The sequence below is a fragment of the Thamnophis sirtalis genome, unplaced genomic scaffold, assembly GCF_051295495.1.
Source record: "Thamnophis sirtalis isolate CommonGarterSnake01/CBP01778 unplaced genomic scaffold, rThaSir2_p1.2 scaffold_2, whole genome shotgun sequence".
In the NCBI taxonomy this organism is placed as follows: domain Eukaryota; kingdom Metazoa; phylum Chordata; class Lepidosauria; order Squamata; family Natricidae; genus Thamnophis; species Thamnophis sirtalis.
The window spans coordinates 98,467,045-98,483,497 of record NW_028261382.1 but is presented as its reverse complement, the minus strand read 5'-3'; the positions used below and the strand labels follow the sequence as shown (position 1 = coordinate 98,483,497).

Here is a 16,453-nt window from a genome sequence, read left to right as displayed (position 1 = left end):
CCCAACAATCTGGGTCCTCATTTTACCCACCTCGGAAGGATGGAAGGCTGAGTCAACCCTGAGCCGGTGAGATTTGAACCGCTGACCTGCTGATCAGTAGCCTGCAGTGCTGCATTTAACCACTGCGCCACCTTGGCAGGGCAGAGTGGCAACAAAGACTGAATAACTCAGGACAGAGATGTAAAATAGGAAAGACAGTAGAAGAGATTTGTGCTCATCCCAGCTCCATGGAAAGTACTTTAGGGCAGAGGAGTAACAAAACATAAGACAGGATTAGAACCGTTAGCAAAGGTACCCACAAAAGGTGATAAAACAATAATACAAAGAAAACAAAAGGACTTCAAAGAGGGAAATGGTATAAAAATGTACACTCTCTGTATATGGCTGCCAGCTCACCCAGGAACGCTGATCTACGCCACTGTAGGTCTGACCTTCCCGAAATAATAAAGACAACGCAGCTTGCTCCGATCCCAAATTCATTCACTCAGCCGGGGCATTCTCCCAGCTGGGAAATCCGAACTCGCGGAAGAAAATCCTTTTCCGTCTAACAGATTAAAATAAGGGTTTAGAGCAGGGGTGTCCAAAACTTGGGAACTTTTAAGACTTGTGGACTTCAACTCCCAGAATTCCTCAGACAGCATTTTTTGGCTGAGGAATTCTGGGAGTTGAAGTCCGGAAGTCTTAAAGTTCCCACGTTTTGGACACCCCTGCTTTAGAGAAGCATTTAAAAAAATAAAAAATTGTTCTGGTCTGCTGAAAGAAAATAATTTCAGGCAGGGTTGCCTTTTTTTTATAATGGTAAAATCCTCCTTTACTCCTCCCACCTGGGAATCCCGCAGAGACACGTGTTCAAATCAACCCGGGGCTGCTCAGACACAGCCCCTTTCCGGGTGGGGGGGCTGGGCTTCCTCCCTGCGCATGCGCTGGCTGCTCTGGCCCCTTTTGACTCTCGCCGCTCGCCGTCCCTTTCCGGACGGCTGGCCATGGGGGGGAGGGGAGGAGAGGAGCGAGTTTTGCCTTCTGCGCCTGCGCAGTTTCCGAGTCCCGCGAGAGATTTCGAGGTTCCATTTTCGTCTTCTTAACGCGCATGCGCTCCGGCAGCAGACGGCAGGCTGAGGCGATGGGAGCGGCGGAGGCGGATCGGACGCTCTTCGTGGGCAACCTCGACCCTCGCGTGACCGAGGAGCTGGTCTTCGAGCTCTTCCACCAGGTACGGAGGCCGGATCTGGGGGTCGCCGGGGGGACGGTGTTTCTCTTCGTCCCGCCGCTGATCTAGGCCTGGGGGGGAGGGGGCGCTTTGCTGATCTAGGCCTGGGGGGGGGCGCTTTATCCCCGCCGCCTTCCGACAGGCCTGTGAGGTGAGGCCGGCTGGCTGAGGAAGAGGGCTGGGCTGAGGGGGGGTGCTTTAAGGATGGCCCCCGTCCGTCGACCCCTTCCCCAAGCGCCTCCTGGCCCCCAGGGCCTTTTGGGGGGGGGTCTCCAGCTCCGGAGGGAGGGCTTCAAGGTAACAGCTCTGCGTGGGGAGAGGGGGAGAGAGATGCTGCGAGGGTCCCCGTGGGAAACAGCCGTCCGAGGACAAGGGGGGAGGAATAGGGGGGGGCTGTTTTCTGGAGACCCCCACCTTGGGCCATAGCCCCCCCCCTTTCTTGCCTGAGTCCCTATTGGCGCCTTCCAGGTTAGCTATTATTATTATTATTATTATTCCCCATAACACAAGGGGTTGTTGGATCCACAGGTCGCCCAGAGTTTAGGTGGCATCTGAATTTAATAAATTAATAAGCAAGCCTCTCACCGCCCCCACTTTCAAGGCCTGGAGAAAGAGGAGGGGGTGCCCCCTCTGCCCGTCCTCCCACCCCCTTAGACGTCCCCCCCAGAAGGGAATTGGTAAGCCGAATGGATGGACTGCATGGGCTCCTTCTTTTGAGGTTTGGGGTTTATTCGATTTATATGCTGCCCTTCTCCCAAAGGACTCAGGGCGGCGTACAACATTAAAAGGAACACGTACTACAAAAGTTAAAAAGAAATTAAATAGGATATCCCCAAGCCCAATTAAAATTAACAACGACCCATTTTTTAAAAAAGAATTCAAATTAACACTAATCAATACTTTGATTTGTTTTGTTCAGGCCAGGCTGGCTTCTTTTGGGGGGGTTGGGGGAAGGAAATGGAGTCGAAATCGGGCGTGTGTGGGAAACGGCCCCACGGATTAAGAGGGCTGGAAGGGACCTCGCAGGATGCTTTTAAAATCCAAGCAAAGGGGCATTTCGTGTTGCCGGCAGACTCGCCCCATAGCAATAGCTTCGGTTTGATTGCCCAGCGCTGCCCCCCCCCCTTTGCAGGTTTCTTTGAAAATGTTGAGCGACATGCGTGTCAGGAAAGAGAACGGTCTGTTTTTTTATTTAACGTTTTGTTTTGTTTCTTGGTTTGCAGGCAGGCCCAGTCATTAAAGTAAAGATCCCGAAGGACAGGGATGGGAAACAAAAACAGTTTGCGTTTGTGAATTTCAAACACGAAGAATCTGTTCCCTATGGCATGAGTCTGCTTAATGGGATCAAACTTTTTGGGAGACCACTCAAAATTCAGTTCCGATCAGGTATCCGTGAAACGTTTTAAGTGGCCTAGATGATCTTGGCAAAGTAGAAAGATTTTATCGCTTCCCTTCCAGCTCTAGTGTGTAAACCATGAAAGCAAATTGCTGTGTGTAACCATTCTGGATTAAACAGTTGCCATACTTTAGGTAGAAGATACGATAACATTGACCTTGCATTGTGTGTATATTAACATGAACTAATTCTTCTGAGAAGAGGATGGTTTGTCAGTGCTTGAGATCCATCGCTCGGCTAGTCTAAATTTTAGCTAATTTTATATTTAAATACATGGTGCATCTAAATATGATAAAGATCCTCAAATCATTGTGCTACAAACAGCTGTTCTGTTTCACTGAATGCTGTATGCATTTTGGATTGTTCAGTTGTGAAATACAATCTGCTGTTGCCACAAAACATTCCACTTTAAACAAATTTATTCCCAATTCAGCCCCGTTGCTGAAGTGAATTCTGGAGTCTTGGTTTCAGTGTGTCAATACACTTTAAATCTCACTTCTACTTTAAAGAAAAATGTGAAATTAAACTTTTGTGGAAGGGGGCTGATGTATTTGTGAAAGAATGCCTTTATTTATTTTTTCCCAGCTCAAGATGGTTCATTTTCACCTGACTTGAGATTGCAATTAACTTGGGCTCCGGTGTCTTTAGTGTTGCATTATCTTTGCATTGTCACCTACTGGGTATTTCAGAAGGTTGCAGCATTTGTTGTGGAAATCTGCTTGTGTGCTGTAGTCGTTCTCTGGTGTGATACTTCAGAGCCAGTTAATTGCTCCATCTTGGCTGCTGGCATCTCGCAGTTTGCCTCCCTCAAGAGTCTCTTTTGCTTTAATTTGCCTTCCAAAATGTCTTTCAGGGAGCAGCCATGCGTCTCAAGAGGTCGCCTCGCCCTGTGCCCCACATGGATTTGCAAACGGAAATCCCTCCAGTCCTCAGCTTCTGGCAGCGGCACACAGCAACAGGTAGGCTTGGGAGGACTTCTCTGGTGGCTTTTAAACTGGCATAATTTGCGTTTAGTCTAGTGAGGGTGGAAAATGAAATTCATGAACCGACAGCACTAAAATGGAGAAGTTGCATATTATTTAAAAAATATTTCAAAGCCACTTATTAAAAGAATATCCACATGTTCTGAATACGTTTCATGCATTATGATCCATGACTTGAAATCACTACTAGATCTGAGGCATTTGATAAATGTGCCCGTTGTGAAACTGGTTAATTATAATTTTCTTTAAAGAGCTGCTTTATATACGCTGAGTTTACAAATATATGAAATGTGGTTCCTTGGAAAAATAAAATTGAAGGGCAACTTTATTAAGATTACTACAGCTAATTTCTGCTTTTGACGTCAAAGGTTCGAGAGGAACACCGAGAATATGCCAGCTGGCCAGAGGTCCTTCTCCCCTCTTGATAACCATCAGACAAAGGCCATGGTGAGTGGTCCCGCGCAGTGAGGTTTGGAAGAGAACAGGCCAGATCCCTTGAGGGTTCACAGGTGGGATGGGAGCCTGCCTTTTCCTTCGGGGCAGAATTCCTACAACATCAGCCCTGTTTATTCCATGCTACGGTTACCTGAAGTAACCTCAAACTTGACACTTCCGTCACCTTTTCTAAGCCTTCTTTTTTCACATGCCAAGGATTCCTTCCTTCCTCCCTCCCTCCTTCCTTCCTTCCTTCCTTCCTTCCTCCCTCCCTCCCTCCCTCCCTCCTTCCTTCCTTCCAGGATAACTGCCTCCCAAAGATTTTACCAATGGCTCCAGTGGAACTCTGTGTGCACATTTATACACAAGTGCAGTAAAAACCCCAGAGTGTATATTGATTGCCCATATTGTGTCTTCACCTTGCCTGCTGCAACTTCGTCTTTCTCAGGCCTCCCCCTTGTTTGTTTCCTCTAGAGCAGGGATCTCCAAACTTGGCAACTTTTAGGACTTTTGTGGACTCCCAAAATTCCTCCGCCAGCCAAGCCCCAATTTGGAGACTCCTGCTGTAGATCTATGAGAGATTCAAAACAGGAAGGACGTTTCCTTCTGCCCTCTTTGGCTTAGCAGACTATAGTTCCACCTCTGCACTTTCACAACTGGGCCACAGTTGAGGGCTGAGAAGCCTTCCTGCCATCCTCAGCTGGGAGGAGGAGGGGTGGGGTGGACACGTGGGTTCGGCCTGCCGTGGGAATTCTTCTTGGCAGCGGGAGCCCTCCTCTCCTCGCCCCTCTTGCTGGAGACTCCTGCTGATCTAGGCCTCTTGCCTCCCTATGCAGATAACTTCGCCGTGGCAGCAGGCCCCATCGTACGGCAGAAGATACAACTCTTTGCTTCCCGAGCCTTCGCCTGGAGGCCAGCAGGGCTACTCCTGGTCCTCGGCCTCCCCAGCGCACTGGCGCTCGGAGCCTCCCCACAAGGGCAGAGTGAGCTCCCACCCCTACCAGTCTGGCCACAGGCACCACGGCCAGGACCAGAGGCGGCTTGCGGACTGCGTCTCAAATTACAGCTTCCGTGGGAACCGGGAAGACCATTACCACGATGACAGGAACTATGGAGGCAGGAGCTGAATTACGACAGGCAGAGTTACCGGGACGGGGGAATGGCGCCCCTGCCCGTCACTAGCAAGTATTCAGAGTGGATTTTATGGACGTTCCTTCTTGACGGTCCTTTCCCTTTTTAAAGCTTCCTTTCTTCCCTTTTACAGAGAGCTTGTAGACGGTAACTTCACAAGTTATCTTTTTAAAAAGAGAGAAAAAAAACAAGTTTTATACATATCATCTGCAGTATGTATTTTGAGAGAAAAGAGTTTTTGGAATTGTATTAACTTCCCCTCAGGGTTTAAGCAAAGGGAAAGAAAGAAGTGCCACACACTTTTAAACAGGTAAAGAAAAGAAGACATTGTGTTTATTTTACAAGGGGAAAAAAAAGTTCTGCTTTGGTTTTATTTTGAAACCAACGTTGGTATTTTTATAGCAAGAACCCCTGAGGTGGTTCTGGTGTTGCTGGGAAAAGGCAACGGGGAGGAGAAAGTTTGGTGGCCGTTGATCATTTGGGTAAAACTCTCTCGCTACGGGAATGAAGTTATTTGAATATTCATTGTATTAAGTGTTTTGCTTCGTGGGATCTAGAAATAGAGCAAATTTGCCCGAGAATTTGATAATCGGTAATGAAGGATGGGTTCTCTATGCTGGGGAGGGCTCATTGGGTTTTTTTTTAGCTGATCTGATCTCACGGTTTTTATATCAAGGAGACACTGCAGTATCTTTAAGTGATTACCACTTCTCAGGAAATTATTGCATGCCTCTCTGCCCCACACAACGTATGGGAAAATAATTCAAATTCTTTCATAAAACACTTTGAAAAATAGAAACTTCTCATTTACATAAAGTTAGAAAGCCGATATTTAAATGAAACGAGAAAGAGGTAAGTATTGATGAGAATGTGCACTCATTGCAAGCTTGTAATGAAACATTTCCTCATAAAATGACTGGTTCCTGATGAGACCTCAAAATGCTCAGTAACTGGAGAGTGAAATCGTGCTTTTCAGTCCCCCGGGTGGGCTACGATCTCCACGCTTCCCACCCACCCACCCCCTTCCTTCCTGGCTTTCGGGCCTAAAGTGCCATCACCGCATGCAACTGTAGCTCTTTGTATTCTGAAAAAATCTTGATTTGGCACTTGGGGAAAGGTGTTTGCCTGGGAGCGCTTTTAATTATAAGAAACTAGCAGGCCTAGCTTTCACTCGGCTTCCCTGGGCATCTCCAGTGCTCCCTTTAAAAACATTAGCCCTTGGAGTAGTAATTAGTGTTCGTGTTTTCTGGGCACACCTGAAACATGGGATTGCGTTTCAAATTGCTGCTTTGCGTGAAATTCGTACCCATCCCGCATTGGCAAAGTTGGTGTATGTTTCACTTGGAGCGAATTTTAGGGAAGAAGCAGCATCTGTAACCTGGTTCACCCTAATCTCTTTTCCCACTTCTTCTACAGTCCCAAGATCACTATTATGTTTTCTACCAAACAGAATTCCTTGAAAGAACAGATCTAGTGTTGGTTTTTTTTGCTGCTTCGCTTTGCTTTCTTTTGTTTTTGTTTTGAGAAGAAAGTTTTTAAGCCTTGGTTACCCTGCATGTCTGAAGGGGTTGATTTTTGTTAATATTAATGTTGACAACATTGTTCATATGCAAGAAACATTTTCTACTAGTATTTCAATGACCATGATTTTGATGATGCCATAAATTTAAAAAAGCCCCTAAATTTCATTTCTGACAATTTCCCAGGAAATCTCGTTGAGAGTATTAAACGTGCCCTTCCTTAGGCTTATGTATATGTATATAATGGCAAAAAAACAATAAACTCCTTTCTTGTAAAAACTCTTTGTGTGGAAACAAAATTTCCTGAGGTCTACATTCGTTGCTGGTGGTTCTTTTCAGTTTTCCAAATGTATTTTGCCTCTCATACGGGGTCAGCTACGTACACCTGCCTGAAAACGCCTGCCTGGTTTTTATATCTTAATTTCCCTGTTCCCCTAAAATCTAAATTCTTGAAGAGGATCCTGACAGAATTGATCTGCCCCCCCCCCCCCAAGAGGGGCTGTATACTCCGGATGCCCAAATCTTGCTTGGGGTGGATATTAACCTGCCCCTCTGCTCTTTCTCTTCAGTGATACATTGCTTTTTCTGCTTCTGAATCTTCTGTTTCTTTCCCCTGGCAATTTAATTCTTACAAAAAAAATATTAATTTATTAAGATTGCTAATGACCGTCTATGGACGCGGTGGCTCAGTGGCTAAGACGCTGAGTTTGACGATCAGAAGGGTGGGCAGTTCGGTGGTTCGAATCCCCCCCCCCCAAAAAAAAACCTTGGCAGGCAAATCAACATGCCCCAGAGCAGCCCATGGAGGGGGGGGTAGTTGCTGGAGTGGTCAAGCCAGCTGCCCATTTCCTCCTTCCCCAGTAGGGTGGAGGAGCTGGGCATCTGGAGCTGGCGCTTCGGGCCCTCCGATCTCCAACGCGGATACTTCCGCCTTCCTTCCAGAGAGTCAGAGAGGACTACGCTTCCCAGCGTCCCTGGCGCGGCGAGGCCGCCGGGCGTAGGGATCAGTTCCGGGACTCGGTCTCCCGTCAGCCCTTGCGGCAGGGCTGGAACGGGCGTCGGGCGGGGAGGAAGCGGGGCCGGATCGCGCTGCCTGCCGGGAGTCGTAGTCTCCGGGGAGTCCGGCGGGGGATGCGCGGCTTCTGCGGAAGCGCCCGCGGCTGGCTGCGGCTCTGCGGAGGCGGCGTCCCGGGGCGCGGTGGGAGGCGAGCCATGGCCGAGGCGGCCGGCCTGATGGGCCAGAGGATCGTCTGGGTGGACCTGGAGGTAGGGGGGGGGATCCCGTGGGGGGAGGGGAGGGGGGCTTCCTCCTCCTCCTAAAGCCCTCAACTCCCCCCCCTTCTGAGAGGGGACCCAGCCCCTCCCTCCCCAGCTTGGGGGGGGGCTGCAGGGGGTGGGGTGGGGTCTTGGGTCTGGGGATGCTGTTGCTAGGGCAGCTGCGCCTCCTTCTGGACCCTCTGCCGGAGGGAGGGTCCCCTCAATCCCCCTCCCATCATCATCACAGGCAGGCAGGAGCCAAGGGGGGTGGGAAGGGGGGGATTTATGGGGTCTGCATGCTTTAAAGCGAAGAGCCTAGAAGGCCCCCACCCTCTTTGTTTGCTCCCCATTGGACGGGGAGTCGGGGTTTTCCTTTGGTGCCGGAATTCTCCCCGCCTTTGGGGGGACCCCAGAGTTGCATTGGGGTCTTGCCCCCCCCCCCGGAAAGGCTCTTCCAAGGTGGTCAGTCAAAAGCCGGTTTGGCTTGACCAGGCAGGGTGCCAAGCCCAGCTGCAAGGGGAGAAGGTGTGGAGCGACCTCCCCGGATGGCCCTTCGATGCTCCCCATCCCGAGCGTCACCCCGTTGTCTTCTTCCCTTGAATGCATGACGGTGAATCTCTCCTGACCAACCACAGACCTGGAGGTCTCCTCCCCTTCCTCCCCCGTCAGTTAGCGAGGCCCCCCTTAAGGTCCGGCCTGATTCTCGCCATCTTCCCCTGGCTGGCTTTGCTTCTGGTCAAAAGGGCCCAGCAGAGATGAGGCGACCTGAGACTTCTCAGGAAACAACAAATGAATGAAAAATTGCTGGTGACCTTCTTCTGCTGCACCATAGAGAGTATTTCAACTTACTGCGCCTGTGTCTGGTTTGCCAAATCGCACAGGGGCAGATAGGACAGTGCTCCAGAGGGTCATGGGTTGCCCCCTCCCCTCTTTGGAAGAGCTTTAGAGCTCCCGCTGCCTTAAGAAAGTTCAAAACATCCTTCAATAGCAATAGCAATAGCAGTTAGACTTATATACCGCTTCATAGGGCTTTCAGCCCTCTCTAAGCGGTTTACAGAGTCAGCACATCGCCCCCACAGTCTGGGTCCTCATTTCACCCACCTCGGAAGGATGGAAGGCTGAGTCAACCTTGAGTCAACCTGGTGAGATTTCAATAGCAATAGCAATAGCAGTTAGACTTATATACCGCTTCATAGGGCTTTCAGCCCTCTCTAAGTGGTTTACAGAGTCAGCACATCGCCCCCACAGTCTGGGTCCTCATTTCACCCACCTCGGATGGATGGAAGGCTGAGTCAACCCTGAGCCGGTGAGATTAGAACCGCCGAACTGCAGAACTGCAGTCAGCTGAAGTAGCCTGCAGTGCAGCATTTAACCACTGTGCCACCTCGGCTCTAAAGATCCATCTCTCATCCTGGGCACTTTTTTTTTTGAACTATTACCATCTGGCAGACGGTACAGGGCAATAAAAACAAGGACAGATGGGCTGAAAAACAGCTTCTGTCCCAGGGCAGTAACCAAAACTGTGCAGTGCAATATCGGGTTTTCAATTTCAATTATATAGAATGTACAGGATTTGATGTTTTTGTGTTTTTATTTTCATAATTGTAATGTGCGCTGAAGACGGCATTTAATTTTGTTGCACATTGTGCCATGGCAATAAGGTAGACTAAACTAAACTTCTCGGACACAGATGACCGGCCTTGACATTGAGAAGGACCAGATCCTGGAGATGGCCTGCCTCGTCACAGATTCAGGGCTGAACATCTTGGCCGAAGTAAGTTGCAGCTCCTCCTGGTTCTCCTGACGGTTAGTTAAAGGCAGGGATCCCAAACTTGGCAACTTTAAGACTTGCGGACTTCAACTCCCAGAATTCTCAGCTGACTGGGGAATTCTGGGAGTTGAAGTCTCCCCCCCCCCTCTTAAAGTTATCATGGTTGAGAAACACCGCGTTGGAAGCTCTTTCATCCACTGGTTTTATTCCAGAATAGAAAGTTGATCTGGAGGACACTTAATGCTCCTATGCCAGGGGTCCCCAAATTTGGCAACTTTTAAGACTTGTGGACTTCAACTCCCAGAATTCTCCAGCCAGCAGAGCTTATGCACTCCCCTTACAGACCTCTTAGGAATGGGGGGAGATCAACAGTAGACAGTTTTAGGTTAAAGTTGAGGGTTTGGGGAAGAAACCACTGAGTCAGTAGTGCATTCATTCATTCATTCATTCATTCATTCATTCATTCATAAATGTCCTCTCTTGGTGGATAGGGTCCTAACCTGATCATCAACCAGCCGGATGAGTTACTCGATGGCATGTCAGATTGGTGCAAAGAGCATCATGGGAAGGTAAGACCTCCAATTTCTTAGTATGTTGTGTCCAAGTAAGGAAAATGGTTTCAGCTTCTTGGCTTCACCATCCCTCCTGCCCCTTCCTAGGGTTCCTTCTGCCCCTCCTGAGGAAGGGACTCTTTTCCTTGGGTTTAGGGGCACCGAAGCTGCAGCCAGCAGAACCAAAGCTTGGGGATTCGGAGATCGCGCGTTCCTGCTGCGACCTGATATCTGAATTTAAACCTTTTTCTCGATGCTTTATTAGAGGAACTGTGATAGGAGCTCATGGGTGGGAAGGCCATTGATGTCTCTGTTGCAAAAGAATATCTCCCCCCAGCAATGGGGCCAGACTTATATACCGCTTCATAGGGCTTTCAGCCCTCTCTAAGCGGTTTACAGAGTCAGCATATCACCCCCACAGTCTGGGTCCTCATTTCACCCACCTCGGAAGGATGGAAGGCTGAGTCAACCTTGAGCCGGTGAGATTAGAACCACTGAACTGCAGATAACAGTCAGCTGAAGTGGCCTGCAGTACTGCACCCTAACCACTGCACCACCTCGGCTCTTAGGCAACAACCCTCAGAAATGGGCTCCTGCAAGCTGAACATATTAATAGATAGTAGAAATACACCGAAGGGAGGAGTAGAGGGCTAGAAGAAAGAGGGGTAGAGAGGGTGCGAGAGAGGACGGGAGGTAGGGTGAGAAGGAAGGGAGGGAGTGTACTGGGAGAGAGGAGTGATAGAGGGGGAGGGGAAGTAGGGTAGAGGGGAATGTTGGAAGGAAGGAAGGAACGTTGGAGGGGGGCGGAAGAAAGAGGTGTATGGAGGGTCGAAGTGGTACATTGGGTTTTTATTTTGGGGGGTATTGTTGACAAGAGGAATGGCTGTGTTTATTGTTTAATGTTGTAGGGCCCCGGTTATGCACAGTATATGTGTGACTGTACGAAAATGAAAATGGAAAATAAAAACACATTATCAACAAGAAATGGGCTCCTTGAAGGCTGTGGCGGTTGGGTCTGAGCGTCTCCGTTCTCTTTTCTTCACAGTCCGGTCTCACCAAGGCAGTGAAGGAGAGCACGGTCTCCCTGCGCCAAGCAGAGTACGAGTTTCTGTCCTTCATCCGACAACAGACTCCGCCGGGGGTCTGCCCTCTTGCAGGTTGGAGCCTTGGACTGGGTCTCTCCCGTCCATTTCCACCGGGGTTTCCCAAGGTTAAAGACGCCTGGACTTCAACTCCCAGAAATCCCCAGCTGTCTGGAGGAATTCTGGGAGTTGAAAAGTTTGCATGGCTTAAAAGTGGGAGAGGTTGGGAACCAGACTCCAGGGGTTGGCTTAAGGGACTTAAGGATAAGATGCCTGGAAGAGAATGCCATGGTGCTGGGACGTTGGCCCTGGCACCTGGAGGTGGCGGGGGGGAGCCAGGCCAATGGGGTGGCCAGGCAGGGGCTGCTGGGTGGGTGGGTGGGCGGCAAGAAGGCAGCCAGGACTTGATTAACTCCAGCTTGTTCCTTTAGTATTCAGGAAAACCCTCCATTTAATGGGCGTTTGGCTTTAAGGGACATTTAGTCTGTTAAATCCAGAGTCGACTGTGATGGGTAGAAAGGAAATGTTGCCCTTTGTCTCTCCTGGCTGAGAATCCTGGTTTCACTTGGGTGTTTTTCCCTTCTGGACAGGAAATTCTGTTCATGCCGACAAGAAGTTTCTTGACAAGCACATGCCACAGTTCATGAAGCACCTGCATTACCGGATCATCGACGTCAGCACCGTGAAGGAGCTCTGCAGGTTGTTGAATGCTCAGTGGTGGAGTAGGGGGCCCTTTTTCTTCAGCTGCCTGGCGCCCTCCAGAATCCCCACTTGTGGGAGAGATGGAAGGGTGGAATTGGGATGAGCAGAGGTTGGGAAGGGGAGCTCAGCGAGGCAGAGAGCTGTCTTCGGGGAAACACCTGGCGTTTTAGGGCCTACGTCAAGGTTGTCCTGCCTTAGAATTAGGTGGGAATTTTGAAGGCTTTGTAGCAGTGTTTCTCAACCTTGGCTACTTGAAGATGTCCGGACTTCAACTCCCAGAATTCCCCAGCCAGCGAATGCTGGCTGGGGAATTCTGGGAATTGAAGTCTGGACATCTTCAAGTGGCCAAGGTTGAGAAACACTGCTTTATAGCTTATACTTAACTTTGCTGAAAATGTACAGAGAGCCCCTGACTTGCCACCACAAAATTGAGCTCAAAACTTCCGTTGCTAAACGAGACAGTTGTTAAAGTGAATTTTCCCTGCTTTATTACCTTTCTTGCCACAGTTGTTAAGCGAATCACCGTAATTGTCAATCAGACGGGTTGTTAAGTGAATCTGGCTTCCCCATCTGCTTGTCAGAAGGCTGCAAAATGGGAACACCTGACCCCCCCCCCCCAGGACACTACAACCATCATAAATATGAGTCAGTAGCCTGCAACAGTCATAATTGTAAAAAAATGGTCATAAGTCACTGTCAGGTCCCAAATAGCATCCAAAATTAAATCAGAGCGTGAGGCAAAGGATTCCTCAGAGTTCCAATTGATGAAGAGAGCCATGTTGACACATCTGGGAAAACCCGAATCTGAAAGCTTCCCCCACCCAGTTGAAAATTCAAGATCTTGCCCCCCCCCCCCCACACCCACAAGTCCATCCCATGGTCCAATCTCCCACTGTCACGCTGGCAGCTTCCACCCATCCAGTACCAGCCAGGTGCAGAGGTGCAAAGACAAAGGATGACCTTGGCTTTCTAGAAAGAATGTTGTTATGGCTACATAGCATCTAACTCCATACAATCCCCCCTCTCACTTTCCCACCATAGAAAAGGCATAGGAGAATAATAGAAAGTGCGGCAGGCCAGAGATCCCCAGGCAAACATGGTCAATCAACAATCGCTTCCAAGCCTGACAGTCATTTTTTTCAACGCTGTTGTAACTTTGAACGGCCGCTAAATGAACTATTGTAAGTTGAGGATCACCTGTATTTTGTCATCGCCTTTTTGAGGAGTTGAGGTTGACAAATGATGCACATTTTTAGAAAAAGCCTTTAAGGACCTTAAAAGGGTCTTTGGTAAAGCTGATTTCCTCTTGTGGCCACAGTTCTTCCAAGCCTCTGCAGGCCCTCCTGCTTTGGCTTCCTCAGCACGGGGACAATTCCTCCTTCTTTCTTCTCACCCAGGCGCTGGTATCCTGAGGACTACGAGGCCGCTCCCAAGAAGTCTGCTGCTCACAGGTAAGGCTCCCCAGAGGGGCCCTGTCTGCTCCTAAACGTCCAGCATTTCATTCCTGCTTCTCCTGCACGGCATAGTTTGGGCAAAGGGTTTAAGGGCAGCCCGTCAGAGTTATCCCTGCGTGCAGCATCTATGGAAGGGCCGCGCAGTCTGCAAGCAGTCTCCTCCTTCAGCAAAGGCCTTCAGTGACGTTGGGATTTCAATTTCCACGATTCCCGACCGATAGGAGCGCCACTTCCAGCATCTCCACAGGCCGTGGGGCTGTGGGAAGGCTGGGCCACGTTACCCCACCCCATTCGCTTCTTCAGACTTCCCAGAATGTACAGCTGTGAGTTGCCGAGGGGCGTTTCTCACGACCCTCCTGCCGTGGAAGTGTGAGTTGGCAGGGAACCATTTGAAGAGGTGCTCAAGTACTGTTAGACCTGAGTCGGGGTCTCCACTGAGCAGAGGTGGGATTCAGCAGGTTCTGACCACTTCCGGAGAACCAGTAGCGGAAATTTTGAGTAGTTTGGAGAACCGGTAAATACCACCTCTGGCTGGCCACGCCCCATCTATTATTATTTGTAATTCAAGATTTTTTAAAAAAATACAAATTATACATATTATAGGAATAAAGCGTTATCTTTTCTTCTACGTCCTCTCATTTACATAGTCCATTTTATATCATAGTTTTGTTTTTACTTTCAGCCAAGTTATTCTATTATTTTCATCTTTATACTTATTTTGCTTAATACATAAACAGTTTCTTCAATTGCCCCTTCAAAATTACACCAAATTTTCATTTCTTATTTTCTCCATTTATATATTTTACTATAAACAACATATATCTTCTAAACTTAGAGAGCATTTCTTTCAATTTTTCTACAATTAACAATGTACTATAATTTATTTCTTAATTAATTAATTACATAACAATAATAGTCTTACTACTATTCCCTTTGATCTACTAATGTAACTCTTTTCTGCTTTCTTTCTCTTTTAACCATTTGGGCTCTCCAAAATTCCACGTTTAATTCTTTTTCTTCTTCTCTCCCTTTCTCCTAACTTCTTCTTTTTCCTATTTTCGTGGCTATTGTATCCTTTCTTCAGAGTATTTGCTTTGATTCCTGAATCGTTTGTTTTAGGGCCCTGGATGACATCCGGGAGAGCATCAAAGAGCTGCATTTCTACAGGAATCACATCTTCAAAAGGAGAACAGACGAAAAGAAAAGGAAACTGTTGGAAAACGGGGAAAGCGAACAGCCTCTTAGTTGATCCCGCATCCCGATCCTTTAGGAAAACCTCCAGAGGCCAGGGCAGTCTTCCTGCTGAAGAACAGAACCTCCTTTCAGCTCCGTCGCTTTCTCAGAAGGGCGACGTGACAGGATCCCGGGGTGTGAGAGGCATTTCAAGGCCTGCCTCAGTTGAGAAGTAGAGAATACTTGCAGTCCTTGGAGAATGGCTTCCATTTGGCCCCAAACGCCCCTCAATTGTTTTAGAATTAAAATCAAACTGCTCTGCAAAACGCTTGCCTTTTTTCTTGCTTTCTGTGGCTCAATTTTGGTTCTCTTGGGGGAGGAGGAGGAGGAGGTGGGGGCATTAGCAGGCTCTTGTTTACACTGCTTTTCACCATCTACTCTCAGTTACTTCCTGGGTCAGATTAATTCTCTAATTCTGTTATAGAAGGAGAATATGGAGACAGGTGGTGTGCGGATTGTAAAACCGTGAGAATAATCTCCAGCAAAGCAATAGGTTTGCCTCCTAAGTGTATTGCATCCTTCGCTGCCCAGGGCGATGCTGAATCTTAAAAAGATTGGGTCATTTTGGTCTTGGAAATCTGGTGTAAACTTTTAGGAACACCCCCCCCCCCCCTAACAGAGCTGACTGTCTCCATAGAAACAACTTTAGAAAACTCGTCCAGTTTGGTCCAAAGGTGCTTTCCCAAAAGGCAACTGGACAAACAAACCACCTTTGTTCACTACAGGCTGTTCCTTAGCACAGCCCTTGAAAATTGTTTTAACATTTGACCCCCCAAAAAACCCCAAACAAACTCCAGATTAATGTTTAACTTGAGATAGAAGCTCAGCAGTTGATGCTTGGAATGGGCACCTGTGATCATTTCATGGTGTTTTTCCTTCTCTCTCATTTCTAAAGCCTACCTCCCCTTTTAAGTATTGTTTGAGTCAGCCGGGCCACACATTTCTAAGTGTTCGGTGCTGGAGCCCCTTCTCGCCCTCTCTCTGCCCCACAGCTATGTCTCTTTGCCGAGAATGGCCCTCCTCTGGTTTAAACAGCTCCTCAGAAAACGACCTTCCAAATCTTTACTTTGGCCATTTAAAGCTCTTCATTTTCCCCCTCTCTGGCTTACTTGCATTTTGCCCTCCATAGCTGCTTCCCCAAAGACGGCAACTCACAGCGCTGCTAAAGGTGCCCAGGTGTGCAGGAATTAAGAGCGGAAGGAGAGATACCTGGCAAATGAACCACCCTCTTCCTTGTTACCGCCACGGTCCACTCATTAACTGGGTCTGCACACCATCTTTCCAAGAGCAACTCTCGCTGAACTTAATTCACGCCGGCTTCCAGCTGGAAGGGGAATTGTTGGGATTAGGGAAGGAGGCAGGCAAGGAAAAGGGCCTTATGAATGTCTCAGGTGGACTGGCTGAATCCGCACTGTTGTCACAAATCCACAAACTCTCGTTTTCGAAACAGCCACCGAAAATTTCATCTTCTTCCATAGTGGTTTTTTTGTTTTGTTGCTGTTCTTTCTTGCACATTTAATTTGGCACCATTTTACACAGGCATTTACGAAAGGCTTGCTAGAAGTATGAAGCAAAATATGTCTGTGTTTGTGTGTGTGTGTGTGTGTGTGGTTTTTGCATTAGCTGAATTAGCATGGGTCCTATACGTGGCTTGTAAGTTATATAGACTGTCTAAATATTTAGAATGTAGATGATAAAATATGCAATTTCCAAAAGAGAACTCGGTTTATT

At 48.3% G+C, this 16,453-nt stretch overlaps 2 protein-coding genes across 2 annotated transcripts; both read left to right on the top strand.

Moving 5' to 3' along the window:
* Nucleotides 1-1,080: 1,080 nt before the first annotated feature.
* Nucleotides 1,081-6,952, top strand: RBM7 (RNA binding motif protein 7). Its single transcript, XM_087706482.1, has 5 exons — nt 1,081-1,210; nt 2,431-2,593; nt 3,457-3,562; nt 3,955-4,033; nt 4,858-6,952. The coding sequence occupies exons 1-5, from the start codon at nt 1,088-1,090 to the stop codon at nt 5,146-5,148; spliced, it is 762 nt and encodes a 253-aa protein (XP_087562608.1). The 5' UTR covers nt 1,081-1,087; the 3' UTR covers nt 5,149-6,952.
* An 824-nt stretch (nt 6,953-7,776) lies between these two features.
* On the top strand, nt 7,777-14,988 carry REXO2 (RNA exonuclease 2). Its single transcript, XM_087706481.1, has 7 exons — nt 7,777-7,938; nt 9,620-9,703; nt 10,192-10,269; nt 11,297-11,408; nt 11,924-12,032; nt 13,433-13,486; nt 14,609-14,988. The coding sequence occupies exons 1-7, from the start codon at nt 7,804-7,806 to the stop codon at nt 14,736-14,738; spliced, it is 702 nt and encodes a 233-aa protein (XP_087562607.1). The 5' UTR covers nt 7,777-7,803; the 3' UTR covers nt 14,739-14,988.
* Nucleotides 14,989-16,453: the final 1,465 nt, after the last annotated feature.